The sequence below is a fragment of the Paramisgurnus dabryanus genome, chromosome 21, assembly GCF_030506205.2.
Source record: "Paramisgurnus dabryanus chromosome 21, PD_genome_1.1, whole genome shotgun sequence".
In the NCBI taxonomy this organism is placed as follows: Eukaryota; Metazoa; Chordata; class Actinopteri; order Cypriniformes; family Cobitidae; genus Paramisgurnus; species Paramisgurnus dabryanus.
Window position 1 is genome coordinate 11,281,955 of NC_133357.1, and position 16,079 is coordinate 11,298,033.

The window sequence follows — 16,079 nt, forward strand, 5'->3', positions numbered from 1 at the left end:
TATAGAGTAGTATTACATCCTTTATATCTCCAAAGAGTCTTTAGTTTAATCAGATTTATAAAAGAAAAATTAGCTTTACCGAATCTTTCCGATAACGTACGAAAAAATTAAGAAGGAGGGACTACCGCGGGAGGAGCGAGTATGAGTCATGCAACACTATACAACACTGTTAAACTTATGTTTCACTACATGTTCGTGTCATTTATATAACAGCACGTGTCTATTTCCAACATAAGACAGAAGTCTTACTTACCGCATGCAACTCATGACCTGGTTGGGACTTTTCAATGAAATCCAGCGCATCAAACACACACGCAAAACTCCGCTGCTACCCCGGATAATAAACTATATCCATTGTTTCCATAAGGCTGACTTTCTTCTCCTTACATCCAAAAACACATTTCTTCATTCATGACATTGTTGAGTTTTGAGATTAAACAAAGCTGTGTCGCATGATGTGGTGTTTGCACGTTCTAGAGTCTCCCACTAATTGACGGGTGGGCTTGGGATTTCCGGGGGAAGTGCCCATTAAAAATAAGTGATACGTATGGAAACCCCTGAACATCAGCTGGACCCTTAATCGAAAAAACTTTCCGAAACTTGTATGAACCCTGGCAAAGTGCATTCCGCAAAGAAATACTCAGTAACACATTCAACTGCTTTTTTGACACTTTGCCTACGTTAAGCATGAGGGAACAACTCTATAACTGTGTTAATAAGTCAGAATGCATGAAATATCATTGAACTTCCCCTTTAAATTCTCTGTGTTCAAGTCTGTGACATATATGCTCGCCTGCTCAGATACCATAAACAATCAAACTATTCTTTGTGTTGCACCCCTGTCTCTTTATTTCTTGACTTGAAGCTGTATTTTTGCAGTATGTCAATTTTTGTTTTGCGTTATCCTTTTTTCTGCATTATCCCTATTTTTCTAACATGTAAATATGGTTAAACAGTTCTGCCTGCTAATAGCCACATGAGTAAGTTCAAGTAAAACAGCAGAACAAAAGACATAAAATCGTACTGCCTAGCCTGAGTGTGTGATTTTCCTTTTTGAAGATAGTGCAGTGTTGTACTTACACTCGCAGAAAACCAAAATAATAGTCAGTTGCCCTGCGGTTGGTTGCAGTCAGCACCAAATAAACTGCTTCTCCTTATTTTTCACAGTAAATAAGCACAAGCCATGGATCGAGACCACGTATCATGGTATTGTGACGGAAAACGACGACAAAGTTCTCCTGGACCCTCCACTGATAGCTTTGGATAAAGATGCACCATTACGTTACGCAGGTAAGACCCTCCATCTTATGCTTGCAGATTAAGCTGTCAGCCATTTTGCTTCCTCATGCTTTCTAAACCTTAACATTTAGTCATAAGCTACTCTGATTTTAAGTTTATAAATTACTATTGAGTACATGATCATTTTCCCGTGATTTGATTATCGAAACATAAATTGTGCTATTTTTGTGTTCACTGCAGGATTTTCCTGAAGGTAACCATAATAATTTTAGTTGGTTTTTAACTTTTTATTTTGCAAGCCAAAAACTATAATTCAATTTAATAGGTTTTGATGAATTTTTCTCTGATTTAGCATTTCGAAAATGAGCGAATATAGCCCACTCTTTATTTGCCAGATCTTTCATTCAAAATCTTACAGTATCTCTAATATTGTCAGGCTGATATTAAACTTGCTGTTATATCCTAATCTGATTTGCAAGGACAGCTTTAGCTTGTAGATGATCTTACAGGCTCTGATGCTCGGGGCTACTGGGTTTGTTTGTTAATGCTTTACTGGTTTTGCTTTTTTGTGAGTTTTCTTGTCTCTAGATATTAAGCTATAGATAAATGGAACATCTAGATGTAAAGTCCAGACATTACATTCTCATGGATGTTGGTGGTGGATATGCAAATTAGTTTTTAAGCATATTGGTAATGAATAAAGGGAGCATTGCCGAATGTCAGCCATACCTATACAGTAGACTGTACTGAGTAGCCTGACGTGCTCCTCTCTAAAAATGTCACAAACCCCGTTCCAATGTGGGCCGCAAGTGTTGTGATTGGTCTCCTGGAACCCCTCCTATTATCAGGGTTCCCACGGGTCCTTGAAAGTTTGTGAATCTGGGGGGAAAAATTCAAGGCCCTTGGAAGTTTTTGAAAGTATACATACATAGATACAGGTCATTGAAAGTGCTTGAATCTATGCAAGACGTTTTCTGGAAAAAAACATTATTTCCTGTGTAGTGTAAGATAATATCATAAAAATTCTAGACTTTTTATGCACACATGCTAAACTGTTCGCTTTAAATGCTTATATCTTCTGTATGCAAATGTTGGTTCATACCAAAATGCTTTTTGCATAGTCGTGTTTGACACATAAAAACATCTCGGGTTACATATGTAACTGTTCCCTGAAATGGGAACGAGACGCTGCGTCTCCCTTGCCATACTTCCTCCGTCCCTGTAACGCTGTCTTTGGCAATATTTCGGATAGCGATATACTTCCTGGCTCCTGCGTCACCCTGTCTTTGTTGTTAAGCCTCATCATTGGTTGAATTTAATATACACATTCAGATGCACTTACCCCTGGAGGCGTCCCCAAAGTGTCACTGCAGTGACGCAGCGCAAGTTCCTCGAAAGGAAACTGTATCAATGTATCTTAAAAGGTAACACAATGTAACCTTGCTCTCACTTGAAATGTGTCCCCACATTTAGTCCTTGAATTTGAGGGTATTTGACCTGGAAGTCCTTGAAAGGTCATTGAATTTGAAGTTAACTAAGGTGTGGGAACCCTGCATTATTAAAAAAAATTCCCAAACCCTTTTTAATTCCTCATTCTTTTGTCATTTCCCAGCTGTGTTTGTTTCATTTTGTGTATGTGAAAATGATGTCCCATTAGGGCCACAAATGCACCATCATGATTGATGTTCTGCTGGTGTTTTATAAACCAGCCCCAAGCATTGATTTCCACTGCACACATGACGCACTTTATCGAAAGCTTTTACGTTCCTATCAGTGGAGGACTCTGCAGTGCCAGCTCGATGTTAATTTTTCCTTATTAACTTTATTCGGGTCTGTTGACCTTCAGGACAGTCAAATCTTAAGACGGTCATAAAGCAAAAAATAATCAAGTAAACAATTAAGACCCTCCACCAGGGGTTTTGTTTCTCACATCTCGGGCAGAATCGTTTCTCATGTTGCATCTTAATCGATTCCCACCGTGCAGTAAAGCAGTCTGAGGAAAGGAATCAATATTCATTGTGTTTCGACTTATGGGAAGTGAAGGAGTACGCACTTGGATTTTTGGGGAGGTGTACAGATGTACAGTCATCAGTGTTTTTAGAATGCACCAATGAGGCATAAGGCTTCAGTCGGATGGCTTACTTTCAACAGCAGATCCTAATGGAAAATCCATCTGTAATTGTGGAGGTAAAAACAAGGTGGACAGCTCCACCAATAAAGGGCCGATGATGGGGTCAAACTGGACTTTAACTTGTCAGCCAAGCTAACAGAAAAGAGGCTTAGAGACATTTTTGGTTAATCTTGTATTTTCATAAGGCTGCAGAATGTAATGTTTTAACCCCAACAGGGATTATGAACAGCAGTTTTCTCCTATTTTCCTACTTTACTCTGTGTCTTTGTTCTTTGTTCAGTGTGAATGTGAACTATCTATGCTGTTTTGTGCTTTATATACAGTCATAATCCAGCTCAGACTGACCTCAAGATTAGCATGGTGCAGATTGGTACAACATCTTTACGCATAACAGCCATCAGATAATCGGTCTCTCTTGGGATAAATATGTCAAATGGATTGTTACTTAACTCATTCCCCGCCAGCCATTTTTTTAAAAGTTGCCCGCCAGCATTTTTTGTGATTTTCACTAACGTTTCACAAAATGCTTTCCAGGAAAATTTTCTTCTAAAAATATATAAACATACAAATATATCAAATTAACTCTTAAATATGGCTATTTTTTAAATAAATTTTTTTTTTAGGAAAAAGCTGAAATAATTACATTTTTGTGAAGGAATTTTGTTAGAGATCAGATTTTGAATGATTATCAAAACATACATAGGGCCCAATTTTAACGATCTAAGCGCATTGTCTAAAGCGCACGACCTAAATGGGTGTGTCTGATGCCACTTTTGTTAATTTAACGACGGGAAAAATGGTTTGTGCTCCGAGCGCACGGTCGAAAAGGGTTGTTCCTATTCTCATAATGAGTAATGGGTGTGTTTTGGGCGTAACGTGCAATAAACCAATGAGAGTCTAATCTCTCATCCCCTTTAAAAGCCAGTTGTACTATGTCTAATCCCTATTTAGATAACGGACTTTGTAAACTGAAAAACTAGGCGGAGGAAGAAGACCACCAGTTTAAGAATAATGTTGAAAAATTGTGTTTTTTTCATTTTTATTGAAATTTTAATTTTTTGGATTAAAACCTTGAAAAGCCTTTTTTTTTCAGTCAAAGAAGTACAAAAAGTAGGCTTTTAATTGCTGTAAATGTATTGATATCCTACATAATCATTGTAATCTCATAAAATAATTTGCAAATATGAAAGAAAAGGTTTGTACTCTAAAAATACAAACAAGAGATAAAGGATTTACAAACGTGCGGAGAGCCGAAGCGTTTCAGCACTCGGACAGCGCCATGGGATTTTTACAAAGCATTACTTAAAATGTTTCTCACCATATCCACAGGTACAGAGCCATCTGTATTACAGATTAACACAAAACCTTATCAGGAACACTTTTTTATGCAAATGTTTTTTCTTAATTGACGAGATAACTTGTCAATGGCGGGGAAAGAGTTAATAGCGAAATAAAAGATATTATTGTATTTACACAGAAGATACTTTTTCATAATCCAGTACTGCATCTGTTTTATAAAAATGGATCAGTTTAGGATTTTTTTTTAATTAGTTGTAATTAGAGGTCCCATTGACTTCCATAGCAGGATAAAATAATAGAATACTTTGGAATTCAATGGGGCTTCTGATCGGTTTGGTTACAAACATTCCTCAAAATATCTTCCTTTGTGTTAATTATATAGGTTTATAACGACATGAGAGTGAGTAAATAATGACAGAATTTGTATTTGGGTGAACTATCCCTTTAAGATTATTTATGTTTTCAGTATAGTATAGAGGCAGCGCAGGTAAAGTTTCACATACTCGGCAAAAGGCGGTCTAAAACCGATCTGTACTTGTGCGATTAATTCATTTGAGGTATTCTGAGCATTTGACTGCTTCTGTAACATCTGTCTTCATTCTCTTCTCTTTGCTTCTGTGTTTCTGTCAATCTCCTTCTTTCTCTTGACTGATCTGGGTTTATCTTTTCTCCCTTCTTGTAGAGAGTTTTGAGGTGACCTTCACCAAAGAAGGTGATGATGGGCTTTTTCTTCCGCATTGTAACCTTGTTTTATTAACCCACTAACGCAATTATAAGAAATCGGCACTTCACGCAGAACCTCTTGCCATGCTCTTTATTCTCTTCCCGGTTCTTCTTTTGTTTGGTTTTCTCTCACCTTTGAATTTTTTGCGATTGAAACTTTAGCAACTGGATGACAAGTTTGACGTGGGGCATAACAGAATTTAGAAATATCAATGCATGAGACATCCATTGAAGTTTGCAGATCCTAACAGTGCATCAGCTACAAAACCAAATAAATGCACGAGTTTACTGATACAGCCTAGATTTTTCTTTACTTTAAGGGGCAAGGGTATTTTTACTTATGTACCTTTTGGGGTAAAAAAACAAACAAACCTACATTTTTTTAAAGAAAGTAACGTTGCTGAGATTGTTAAATGATGCAAACTCTCTCTGCTGTACGGTCTGTGATGTGGTCTGACTTTTAGTTTAAGCATCTCCTACACCATATGAGATATAGCATGGCATATATACTGCGGTTTGATGTGGATGTCAAGCAATTGGATATTTCTAACCCCTGCTCTCATCCAGTCTTTAAGTTCCACTGCCTTTGTTCCTCTATTTCTTTATTGTTTCATTTTTCAGTTCGTTTCAAAGGGTTTGCGTGAGACAACATTGCACAGGAAGACTTCCTTCACTTCAAAATCTAGTTTTAAGGAGAAATTGATGCTCCATATGAGGGGGTTTGCTTGTTTGTTTGATATTTCCTTTCCTTTTTGTTTTTAAAGTGGCACTGCCTGAATTTCTGATAGGATGCTGGATGTCTGTCATAAATCTTTTTCATTGCCCCATGATTAACTTCAACATTTTAACCTTGTTTTCTTTTGTTTGTTTTATGAGCAGTGAGCTTTTTAAGTGTACAGATTTAAATAGGATTTTGCAGATATTAGCTATATGTTTCTATCATTTCCTTTCTGTCCTTGTATATTAAGTATTCCTGTGAAATGCCTGTCTGCATTCTGGGTTTCTTACTGCATGACTGGATGCGATGTGATCAAATGGCTTGGACCAGACACTCAATATTCCCTTATTTAACTCTCGTCCCCTCCACTTCCCGTATACTCACCCATCCCACAGTGCTTCTGGCTTCCTCCACAGACACCTTCACCCCCCACCCACCCTCAGTGTCCCAATCCCTTTGGCTGCCAAACCAACTTTGGCTGCGTGTGGCGTGTTATTGGTTTTGTTGTGGAGTTTCATTTTCACTAAACAGCATTTCCTTTAGCATAAGGGTGGGCTTGACTAAACTGGTATGTACCTTGCCATTTCCAGGGGAGATCTGCGGCTTTAAGATCCACGGCCAGAATGTTCCGTTTGAGGCGGTGGTGCTGGATAAGTCGACGGGAGAGGGGGTGATCCGGGCTAAGGACAAACTGGACTGTGAACTACAGAAGGAGCACACCTTTACTATTCAGGCATATGACTGTGGGGAAGGACCTGATGGAGGCAACATGAAGAAATCTCACAAGTGGGTATATTTGATCAGAGTGTATTCCAATGAATGGAAGGCCAGGAGCTCTGTTTTTGATCTGGTGCTGCTATTGAAGTGTTTGCGATAAGTAGCAATGCAAAAGGTCATGGGTTTAAACCTATGGAAAACACTTTTGTACCCTGTATACACTGTAAGTCCCTTTGGATAAAATGTTTTGAGAAAATCACCTTTAAAGTTGTCCAAATGAAGTCATTAGCAATGGCATCCACTCACAAAAATAAAGTTTTCATCTGTTTACGATAGAAACTTTACAAAATATCTTCATGGACATGATCTTTTCTTAAAGCGACACTCCACTTTTTTGAAAATATGATCATTTTCCAGCTCCCCTAGAGTTAAATTTGATTTTTACCGTTTTGGAATCAATTCAGCTGATCTACGGGGCTGGCACTACCACTTTTAGCATCGTTTAGCATAATCCATTGAATCTGATTAGACCATTAGCACTGCGCTAAAAAATAACCAAAGAGTTTCAATATTTTTCCTATTTAAAACTTGACTCTTCTGTAGTTACATCGTGTACCAAGACCGCAGAAAATTATAAGTTGCAATTTTCTAGGCCGATATGGTCTAGGAACTATACACTCATTCTGGTATAATAATCAAGGACTTTGCTGCCTTAACATGGCTGCAGGAGACGCAATGATATTACGTAGTGCCCGAAAATAGTCCCCTGCCATTGAAAGTTACTAAGGGGACTATTTTAGGCTGCTGCGTAATATTATTTTGCCTGCTGCAGCCATGCTACAGAAGCAAAGTCCTTGATCATTATGCCGGGATGACAGTATAGTTCTTAGCCATAACTGCCTAGAAAATCTTTAAATTTTCCGTCGGTCTTAGTACACGATGTAACTACAGAAGAGTCGAGTTTTAAATATAAAAAATATTTGAGCGAGATGCTAATGGTCTAATCAGATTCAATGGATTGTGCTAAGCTATGCTAAAAGTGGTAGCGCCTGACCCAGAGATCAGCTGAATGGATTCCAAAACGGTAAGAATCAAAAGTTTAACTCTAGCTGGATAATCAGCATATTTTCAAAAAAGTGAAGTGTCCCTTTAATATCCTAATGACTTTTGACATAAAAGAAAAATAAATAATTTTGACCCCTAAAATGTATCGGCTTTTGCTACAAATATACCCATGCTACTGAGGAAGACTGGTTTTGTGGACCAGGGTCACATATTTACTTGTATGCATTTGGTAGATGCTTTTATCTAAATCACACAGTCCATTACAAGCTATGCATTTTATCACTATGTATGTTCCTGGGATCAAACCCATGACCTCATGTTTTACTAATGCAATGCTACAGGAACACTCTAATAATTCGCATATAATACTTTGTTTTGCATTCAGCAGCAATAAATGTCAAATGATATGTGACATGATAGCAAATATAACATGTTGTCTGGGTCATATTTAACCCCAAATTAAGAAGAAATGCTACTGTATAATGCCCAACCCCATTTCTCATTTCAATAATGCACAAATTAAATCTTATTGCTTAATACTTCTTACTAAAAAATCTTGTTTTTTAGTAAAATGTTTTTGAATTAATTGTTAAACAACTTTTAAAATATATGCACTATTAAATAAGAATCATTAAAAATTAATGAACAGTAAAGATTATAACAGCAATAAGAATCTAATGAGAATCACTAATGCAAAAAACTCAATGTCTTGAAGCCATTGCTAATGAGAACTACTGGCGGATTCTTAATTGTCATGCAAATATATAAATAATATAATCTTAATTGTCACTAAAAAGCTTCATATGTAGAATTGCATTCATTTATAATCTTTCTTATGGGGTGAAATGTGATCCAGATGTATAAAAGATTATGTAAGAGATCAAGCTGACAGTACACTACAAAGCCCTGGGGATGTCAGTGTACCATCATTTAATGTCCAGATCAATCAGCCAGCTGTTACTGACTTACATCACTTGCCTGTTTTCCCCCCTCATCTGATTCTAGTTTATTAAACACGCTTTAATGTCCCATAGGGCCACTGTCCACATCCAAGTAAATGACATGAACGAGTACTCTCCAGTTTTCAAAGAGAAGTCCTACAAAGCCACAGTGATCGAGGGCAAAAAGTACGACAGCATCATGAAGGTGGAGGCCGTGGATGCCGACTGCTCGTTCCAGTTCAGTCAGATCTGCAGCTATGAGATTGTCACCCCCGATGTGCCCTTTAGTATTGACAAGGATGGTAAGTAGAGTTGTTCGCTGTCATGAACGATTTGATCCGGCCATTTAGTTGAGAGAAAAGTGCTGGTATGCTTAAGCTCGGAATATAGTTTGTTTGCACGTATGTGCATTTAACTCGTACGTGTATGCGGACGTTCTACGCAAAAATGCAATGCATCTCCTGGGTTGCATACTACATTCTCCTGCCTATGCGTACAAGTATGCGCAAATCCGGCAGTGGCGTACTATTCTGAAGATAAAATTTGCGTCACACACTGCACGCAAACTCTCGCTGGACTATACTTCTAGCTTAATCTGCTACTTGTACCCTACAAATGTCTACTGCTACCCTTCCAAATTGTTTATGACACCGCCAGTCTGACACTCCTGCTAAAGCTACAGCTTATAGACTTTACAGTGATATTGACTTGCGGGTCATTGTTATTCATGACACTTATAGTGTGCCTATAAAAATTGATTTGTGCAAACAAGCAGCCATTTCAGAATCCTCAGCACACCTTATCTTTGATGTTGGTCGTATGTCACCTTGAGGTGTTGACTGAATTTAAGCATGATCAATGTTGGTTGATCGTACTATAAATGTACTGTTAACTTTCACTTCGATGTTATGGTTCACCCAGCTGCATGTTTGTATAGCATTTCTTTTGTCATATTAAAGAAAAGAGCATGAGCTCATTGCTTGTCGTTTCTTATTAACAAACAGGCAACATCAAGAACACAGAGAAGCTGAACTACAGCAAAGAGCGCATGTACAAACTTACAGTGACCGCGTATGACTGCGGTAAAAACCGCGCCTCTGAGGACGTCCTTGTCAAAATCAACATCAAGCCCACCTGTAAACCCAGCTGGCAAGGTACGAAAGACATTTAAGGACAACACAGCTGTGTTTTTTGTTGGATAAAGCTAAATTAGATGAAAGCACTCTTTGATAAGCCTTGCAGTTGCAATAAGGCTACGAAGCCTGAATGATAAAATGCATTAATACATGTACAACCAACATATACATCCATATTGCAAAGCATTTTGTGTATGTTTTGAGTCACCCGCATTTGTCTCTCTATTAACAGGATTTAACAAAAGGATTGAATATGAACCTGGCACAGGAAGTCTTGCATTGTTTCCTAGCATGCACCTGGAGACCTGCGATGAGCCAATAACCTCCATTCAGGCCACTATTATGTTAGAGACAAACCACATCGGCAAGGGCTGCGACAGAGACACGTATTCCGAAAAATCCTTGCATAAGCTCTGTGGTAAATCACAACAAACGTATAAGATTAAAATATAAACCATTAAAGGGACACTCCACTTTTTTTTGAAAATATGCTAATTTTCCAGCTCCCCCAGAGTTAAACAATTGATTTTTATTGTTTTGGAATCCATTCAGCTGATCTCCGGGTTTGGCTGTATCACTTTTAGCATAGCTTAGCATATTCCATTGAATCTGATTGGGCCATTAGCATCGCGCTAAAAAATAACCAAAGAGTTTTGATATTTTTTCTATTTAAAACTTGACTCTTCTGTAGTTACATCGTGTACTAAGACCCACAGAAAATTAAAAGTTGGTTACTTTCAATAGCAGAGGACTAGTAATATCATTGCGCCCCCTGCAGCCATGTTACGGCAGTAAAGTCCTTAATTATTATGCCAAAATGAGAGTATAGTTCCTAGCCATATCTGCCTAGAAAATTGCAACTTTTAATTATCTGTTGGTCTTAGTACACGATATAACTACAGAAGAGTTGAGTTTTAAAAAGGACAAATATTGAAACTCTTAGGTTATTTTTTAGCGTGATGCTAATGGTCTAATCAGATTCAATGGATTAAGCTAAACTATGCTAAAAGTGGTAGCGCCAGACCCGGAAATCGGCTGAATGGATTCCAAAACTATAAAAATCAAATTAGCATACTTTCAAAAATGCATATCATTAAAACTGTAGCAATGGGATTACCTGCAAACATTGCATAATCTCAAAGGCCTATAAAAACCATAATGCAATTACTGTTTCTATGCACATACAGGTGCAAGTGCCGGTACTGTGGAGTTACTGCCAGCTCCTGGCAACTCTGCCAACTGGACCATTGGCTTGCCCACTGACAACGGGCACGACAGCGACCAGGTGTTTGAGTTCAATGGCACCCAGGCCACAAAGGTCCCTGAGGGTGTGGTAAGCACCAGCCTGAAGGAACCCTTTACCATCTCAGTGTGGATGAGGCATGGACCTGGAAGCAGGGAGAAAGAAACCATCCTCTGCAATTCTGACAAAACCGGTAATGACATTGACATAACACCAAGACTGTTTCTGTGTCCTCTTCATCTTATTTAAAAGGATAGTTCTGTCCAAAACTTGTTTCTATTTAATGAAAGTGGATGAGGACTGCGGAAAGCAGTGGTCATCGTTTCCTTTCATTGAATGGATAAAACCAGGTTGGACATTCTGCTAGTTAACAACTCGGAAGGGAAAAAACGAAATGACATGAGTATATGTAAAAAAAATTATTTTGGGTTGAACTATCCCTTTAAATGTTTAATAATAAGATTAGTATCGTATAGGAATATATCGCTAAAATAATGGCCTCGTAACATCAATTTTGTAGCTTATGAATGGTTCATTGTAGTTTTGTGAGTCAAGAAGACTGTCCAGTTATTAGAGCCTCTTATGTAAGGGTGATTACATCATAGTTATGTGCCTGTTTATGGAAAGTTGTTTCATTATTTTTTTGTGTGAGTAGGCTTGTATCAGTTTATGCAGATTGAGACACGTGTACAATACATGCAGCACATGTTAAATCATATAATTGGTGATTATATATACAAAATAACATGCAGATCTTAAGAGGACACACGTGATAAGTGTGTTAGCATAAGCTATAATTGCAAAATGTATTTCTGTGATTTATTTCTGTGTTTATGTGTCCGCAGAGATGAACAGACACCACTATTCTCTATACGTACACAACTGTCGTCTTGTGCTGTTGTTGCGTCAGGACCCGACTGAATCCGAGAACTACAAACCTGCAGAATTTCACTGGAAACTTGACCAAGTAAGTCCACTGGTGCCTCTTTACAAGCAGTCGCTTTTGAAAGACACCTCTGTGTGATTTGCTTACATACTAAATTTAAGCACCCAAGCTATGAATAGAGCACCTCATGTATGGCAGTGAAAATACTTTATTAAAGGTCCAACAGATCTCTCAAAACCTTACTGAAGGAAATTATTATTAACAAATTTATGTTAAAAAAATGAGCTTATTTGTATCAAATGGGCATACTTTAATGCATTGTGCTCAGTGATTACCATATTTGCACATCACACCAAGGTATTTAAAAGAATACCATGGTACATGATATGGTTGTGCTGATAGACCATACCATTGTGTATCACCGATAGTCAGACATATGGCCAATAGCGGGCTTTCATGATGATTGTTGGCTATAGTTATTCTTATTATCATCATAGTTTCACATTAACATGTGCATTGCATGCTTTTCTTCATTTAAGAGGATTCCTTCTCGCAGTGGTGTAGTCTACGTGATACGCAGGTATACGCCGTATACCCACTAGAAATGGTCAAGGATTTCCGTATACCCACTAAAAATAGCGCGAGGATGCGTAACAGCATGGTTTTTTGACATTTTTAAACTTTTAGTCATAATATACATGTGAAGCACTGATCATTAGCATGCTACACTTGCCACTTTAGCGGGTTGAAATACATATTAGGCTATATACTTCCTGCCGAACTGCGCGATCCGATCGGCGTATGAATTTCTATGAAATGAAATTACTATAGTGACGCGAAAGTGACTGGGGAGCAGACTGGTGTGACGCCACAGGTAAGTGACAGCAAAGCACCGCGAGAGCGACTCCAGTTATCACATGGAGAAATCTGCTTTGAATCGCTCTCGCGGTACTCTGACATCACCAAGAGGTCTGCTTAGCGCCAAATGAAGTCGAACCTGCAGTGTAGCTGCTCACGCGACACTGAGAAGTGAACGAGTGAAGCAGTGCTGCAACATAAAATCCATAGAGCTTACAACGCACATGTGAGTACAACATTTAAATCATCAGTCCAGTTTATTACTTTATCTGGAGGTAAGGCTCCAAATGCAATAAAATAAGCCCGTGATAATATCCTGATGGTTTTTAGCTGCCTTCAGTTCCTCTGCATGTTTGCTTGTGCTTCACATTGTTAAACTTTCCTTCTCTGTTTTCATTTATATATCTGCGTTCAAGATCATCTTGACAAGATGTATATGATCTTAAACTTCTGTGAGGAAATTCATGTCTGCGTTGATCTTCAGTTTAGACTTGCAAATTTTAGGCTACAGGATGGTCTTGTAATAATAATTAAGTATAAGCCTATTTTCATTTTTAGACAATGCTTATATTATATGCAAAAAATAAGCTTTAATATCAATGACTATGCAAATTATAGTTAATTCATGGTCATCTTAAATGTGTATTAATTAAAAACATATAGTTGTCAGATAATATCTATTGAAAGAGTGAATATTTTTTTCTCCTTCAATGCATGTGTTTGCCACGGATTGAAGATTGTAAACAGTTTATTTAATTTTAATTAACAGTTAAGTAACTTTTGTTCCTGAGTTAGATGTTGATTAACACTAAACCAGTCTAAAAATCAGTCCAGTTTCCCCAGCTGTAAACCCATTGGCTCTAAAGTCTTTTTTTTTTCTTATAATAAACTGACATGTTGATAACACATTCAGTTTATGAGTTTATGAGTACACTTTCAGAATGCTCTAAGTTACATGAATATCTTTACTGTATGCATCTGTGAGTGTGGTGGTGCTTATGAGGTGTCGCGCTAGGACGAGTGAGCATAAGGGTGAGAGGGAAAAATCACAGTATACTCACTACAAAAATCTAGACTACACCACTGCCTTCTCGCACTTACCTGGGGTCTGATGTATAAAAGTTGTGTACGCACAAAATGGACATAGAAATATGCATGTGCAATTTTCCACGTACATATTGGGATTTATAAAAAATAAACTTCGCGTTAATGAGTGCGCACCATACAGATGCTCTAGACCAGGGGTCTCCAACCTTTTTGTGAGCAAGGGCTACCACAATGGATAAAACAATCTGGAGGGCTACTTTCTGATGTAGTCTACTCAAAACTTTTTGTTTTACTTGTTGATTTTTTTTCTTTTACTTGTTGATATGTTTACTGTACTGTTTAAAAATGTTAACATACTTTAGCCAAGCTAATATAAATTAGTGTTTTTGTAATGTCATGAAAAGAAGCGTTTTTTGGAAATGGGACAACAACAATATTTTCCATATTAAAATGATATGCAGACGACATTATGCCTAGTAAAACTAAGCGTTGCACGCTCCATATATTGTTGTTTCGGGAACAAGATGCTCACTAGGATTTATGAACAGAATTTTGCGCAGTTTCTTGAATATGCATGGTTTTATAAACCTGAAAGCTTTTGTGCATAATATGCAAAATCTGCCTTATATGCATACGCGCAACTTAGGGATAAAATCTACGCATATTTTTATACATAAAGCCCCTTGACTCTTGCTCGGACCTTAACGCGCATCATGGACTCCTCCCAGCACCTGAACTTGTAATGCGCCTAACTCGGACTCTTCCTCGCACATGTGCCTGCAATACGCGTGGCCCTGACATTTCCTTGCACTAAAGAGGTTGTTAGGTGCGCAGGGGTTTAAAACCAGCAAGTGTGTTATTCACACTACCGGGCACGCAGGAAATATTAAAGCACCTGGGGTTTAATGATGCACTCGGATTAATGGCATCAGTTTTAAGAAGGTTGCGGTTATGACAGTCTTTTTTTGTCCACCAATCAAGTGGCTTCTCATGAATAAGTAAAAAATAAACACATAAAAAAGGAGTAAAATATTGCCCCACCCCTCACAGGCTAATAATAGGACGATTTCACAATGGGGCATTTCACCCAACACTAGTACATGATACAAGACCAAAACATACAGTATCACCATGATACAAGTCTAGAAAATTCAGAGCATTACTACGATTATTCCCAAGGTAGGTATATGTCATTTTTGTGTGGTAGAGCAACACAAGGGTCATGCATTCGATCACAGGAAACACAGATAGTGATAAAAGAAATGTATAGATTAATGCACAAATGTGAATGGAGAAGATTGTTCCTCTAAACATGAATTAGTGTTTATAATCTTAAAATAAATTGATAGTCATCACAATTATAAGTAAAAAGCTTTGATTTAATTTGTTGATCCATGTCTCTTCTCCTAGGTGTGTGATAAAGAATGGCATCACTACGTGTTGAACATCGAGTTCCCGGCAGTGACTTTGTTTGTGGATGGTTCCACCTTTGAGCCTTTCTTGGTCACAGAGGATTATCCGCTGCATGCCGCCAAGATTGAGACCCAGCTCACCATCGGTGCCTGCTGGCAAGGTAAACTTACTAATGATCTATTGATCTCCTCCTCGTACACAATGATGGAAACTCTGTGTTGAATTTGAAACCCTTGCCGCAAGCTTTTGTTGGAATTGAAACATGCACTGTATTAGGAAGTAGGTTGTGTTTGCTGTGGAGTATTTTAAAAGTATTAAGAAATTGTGTGTTCATGAAAATGCATCAAATGATTGACTATAATGAGCCTTGCTGTTCTCCTGCTCTTCTGTCTTACCTCTACAGACCTCTCAGGACATGACAATGAAACTCAAACACTCTCAGAGCCCTTGACAGGTTGCCCACGTCTTTCCCATCATCCCAATATATCCCTGCACATGTACAGCTCTTTTGCAGCTGAAAGCCACACAGCTGCAGAAGGGCTGCATGTGCATGCAGCTTTAGTCTGCGCTTGCATAACATGTGTAGCATGATGCAATCCAGACAAGAGATGCCAGATCATAAACCCGCCTGTCATATTCTTTATTCACCTTTCTGTTTTATTC

At 38.1% G+C, this 16,079-nt stretch overlaps 1 protein-coding gene across 4 annotated transcripts in view; it reads left to right on the plus strand.

Annotated features, from left to right (window-relative positions):
- clstn1 (calsyntenin 1) overlaps positions 1–16,079 on the plus strand; it is a 50,777-nt gene that overhangs the window by 22,370 nt on the left and 12,328 nt on the right. The window contains exons 2-11 of one of the 4 annotated variants that reach the window (XM_065285549.2): positions 1,168–1,290; positions 5,352–5,381; positions 6,701–6,896; positions 8,927–9,135; positions 9,838–9,987; positions 10,202–10,387; positions 11,157–11,405; positions 12,058–12,179; positions 15,414–15,576; positions 15,820–15,870. In XM_065285549.2, the coding sequence (XP_065141621.1) occupies positions 1,168–1,290; positions 5,352–5,381; positions 6,701–6,896; positions 8,927–9,135; positions 9,838–9,987; positions 10,202–10,387; positions 11,157–11,405; positions 12,058–12,179; positions 15,414–15,576; positions 15,820–15,870 (1,479 nt within the window). The remainder of the gene's footprint in view (positions 1–1,167; positions 1,291–5,351; positions 5,382–6,700; positions 6,897–8,926; positions 9,136–9,837; positions 9,988–10,201; positions 10,388–11,156; positions 11,406–12,057; positions 12,180–15,413; positions 15,577–15,819; positions 15,871–16,079) is intronic. The other 3 variants (XM_065285551.2, XM_065285550.1, XM_065285552.1) reach the window with 3 other exon arrangements.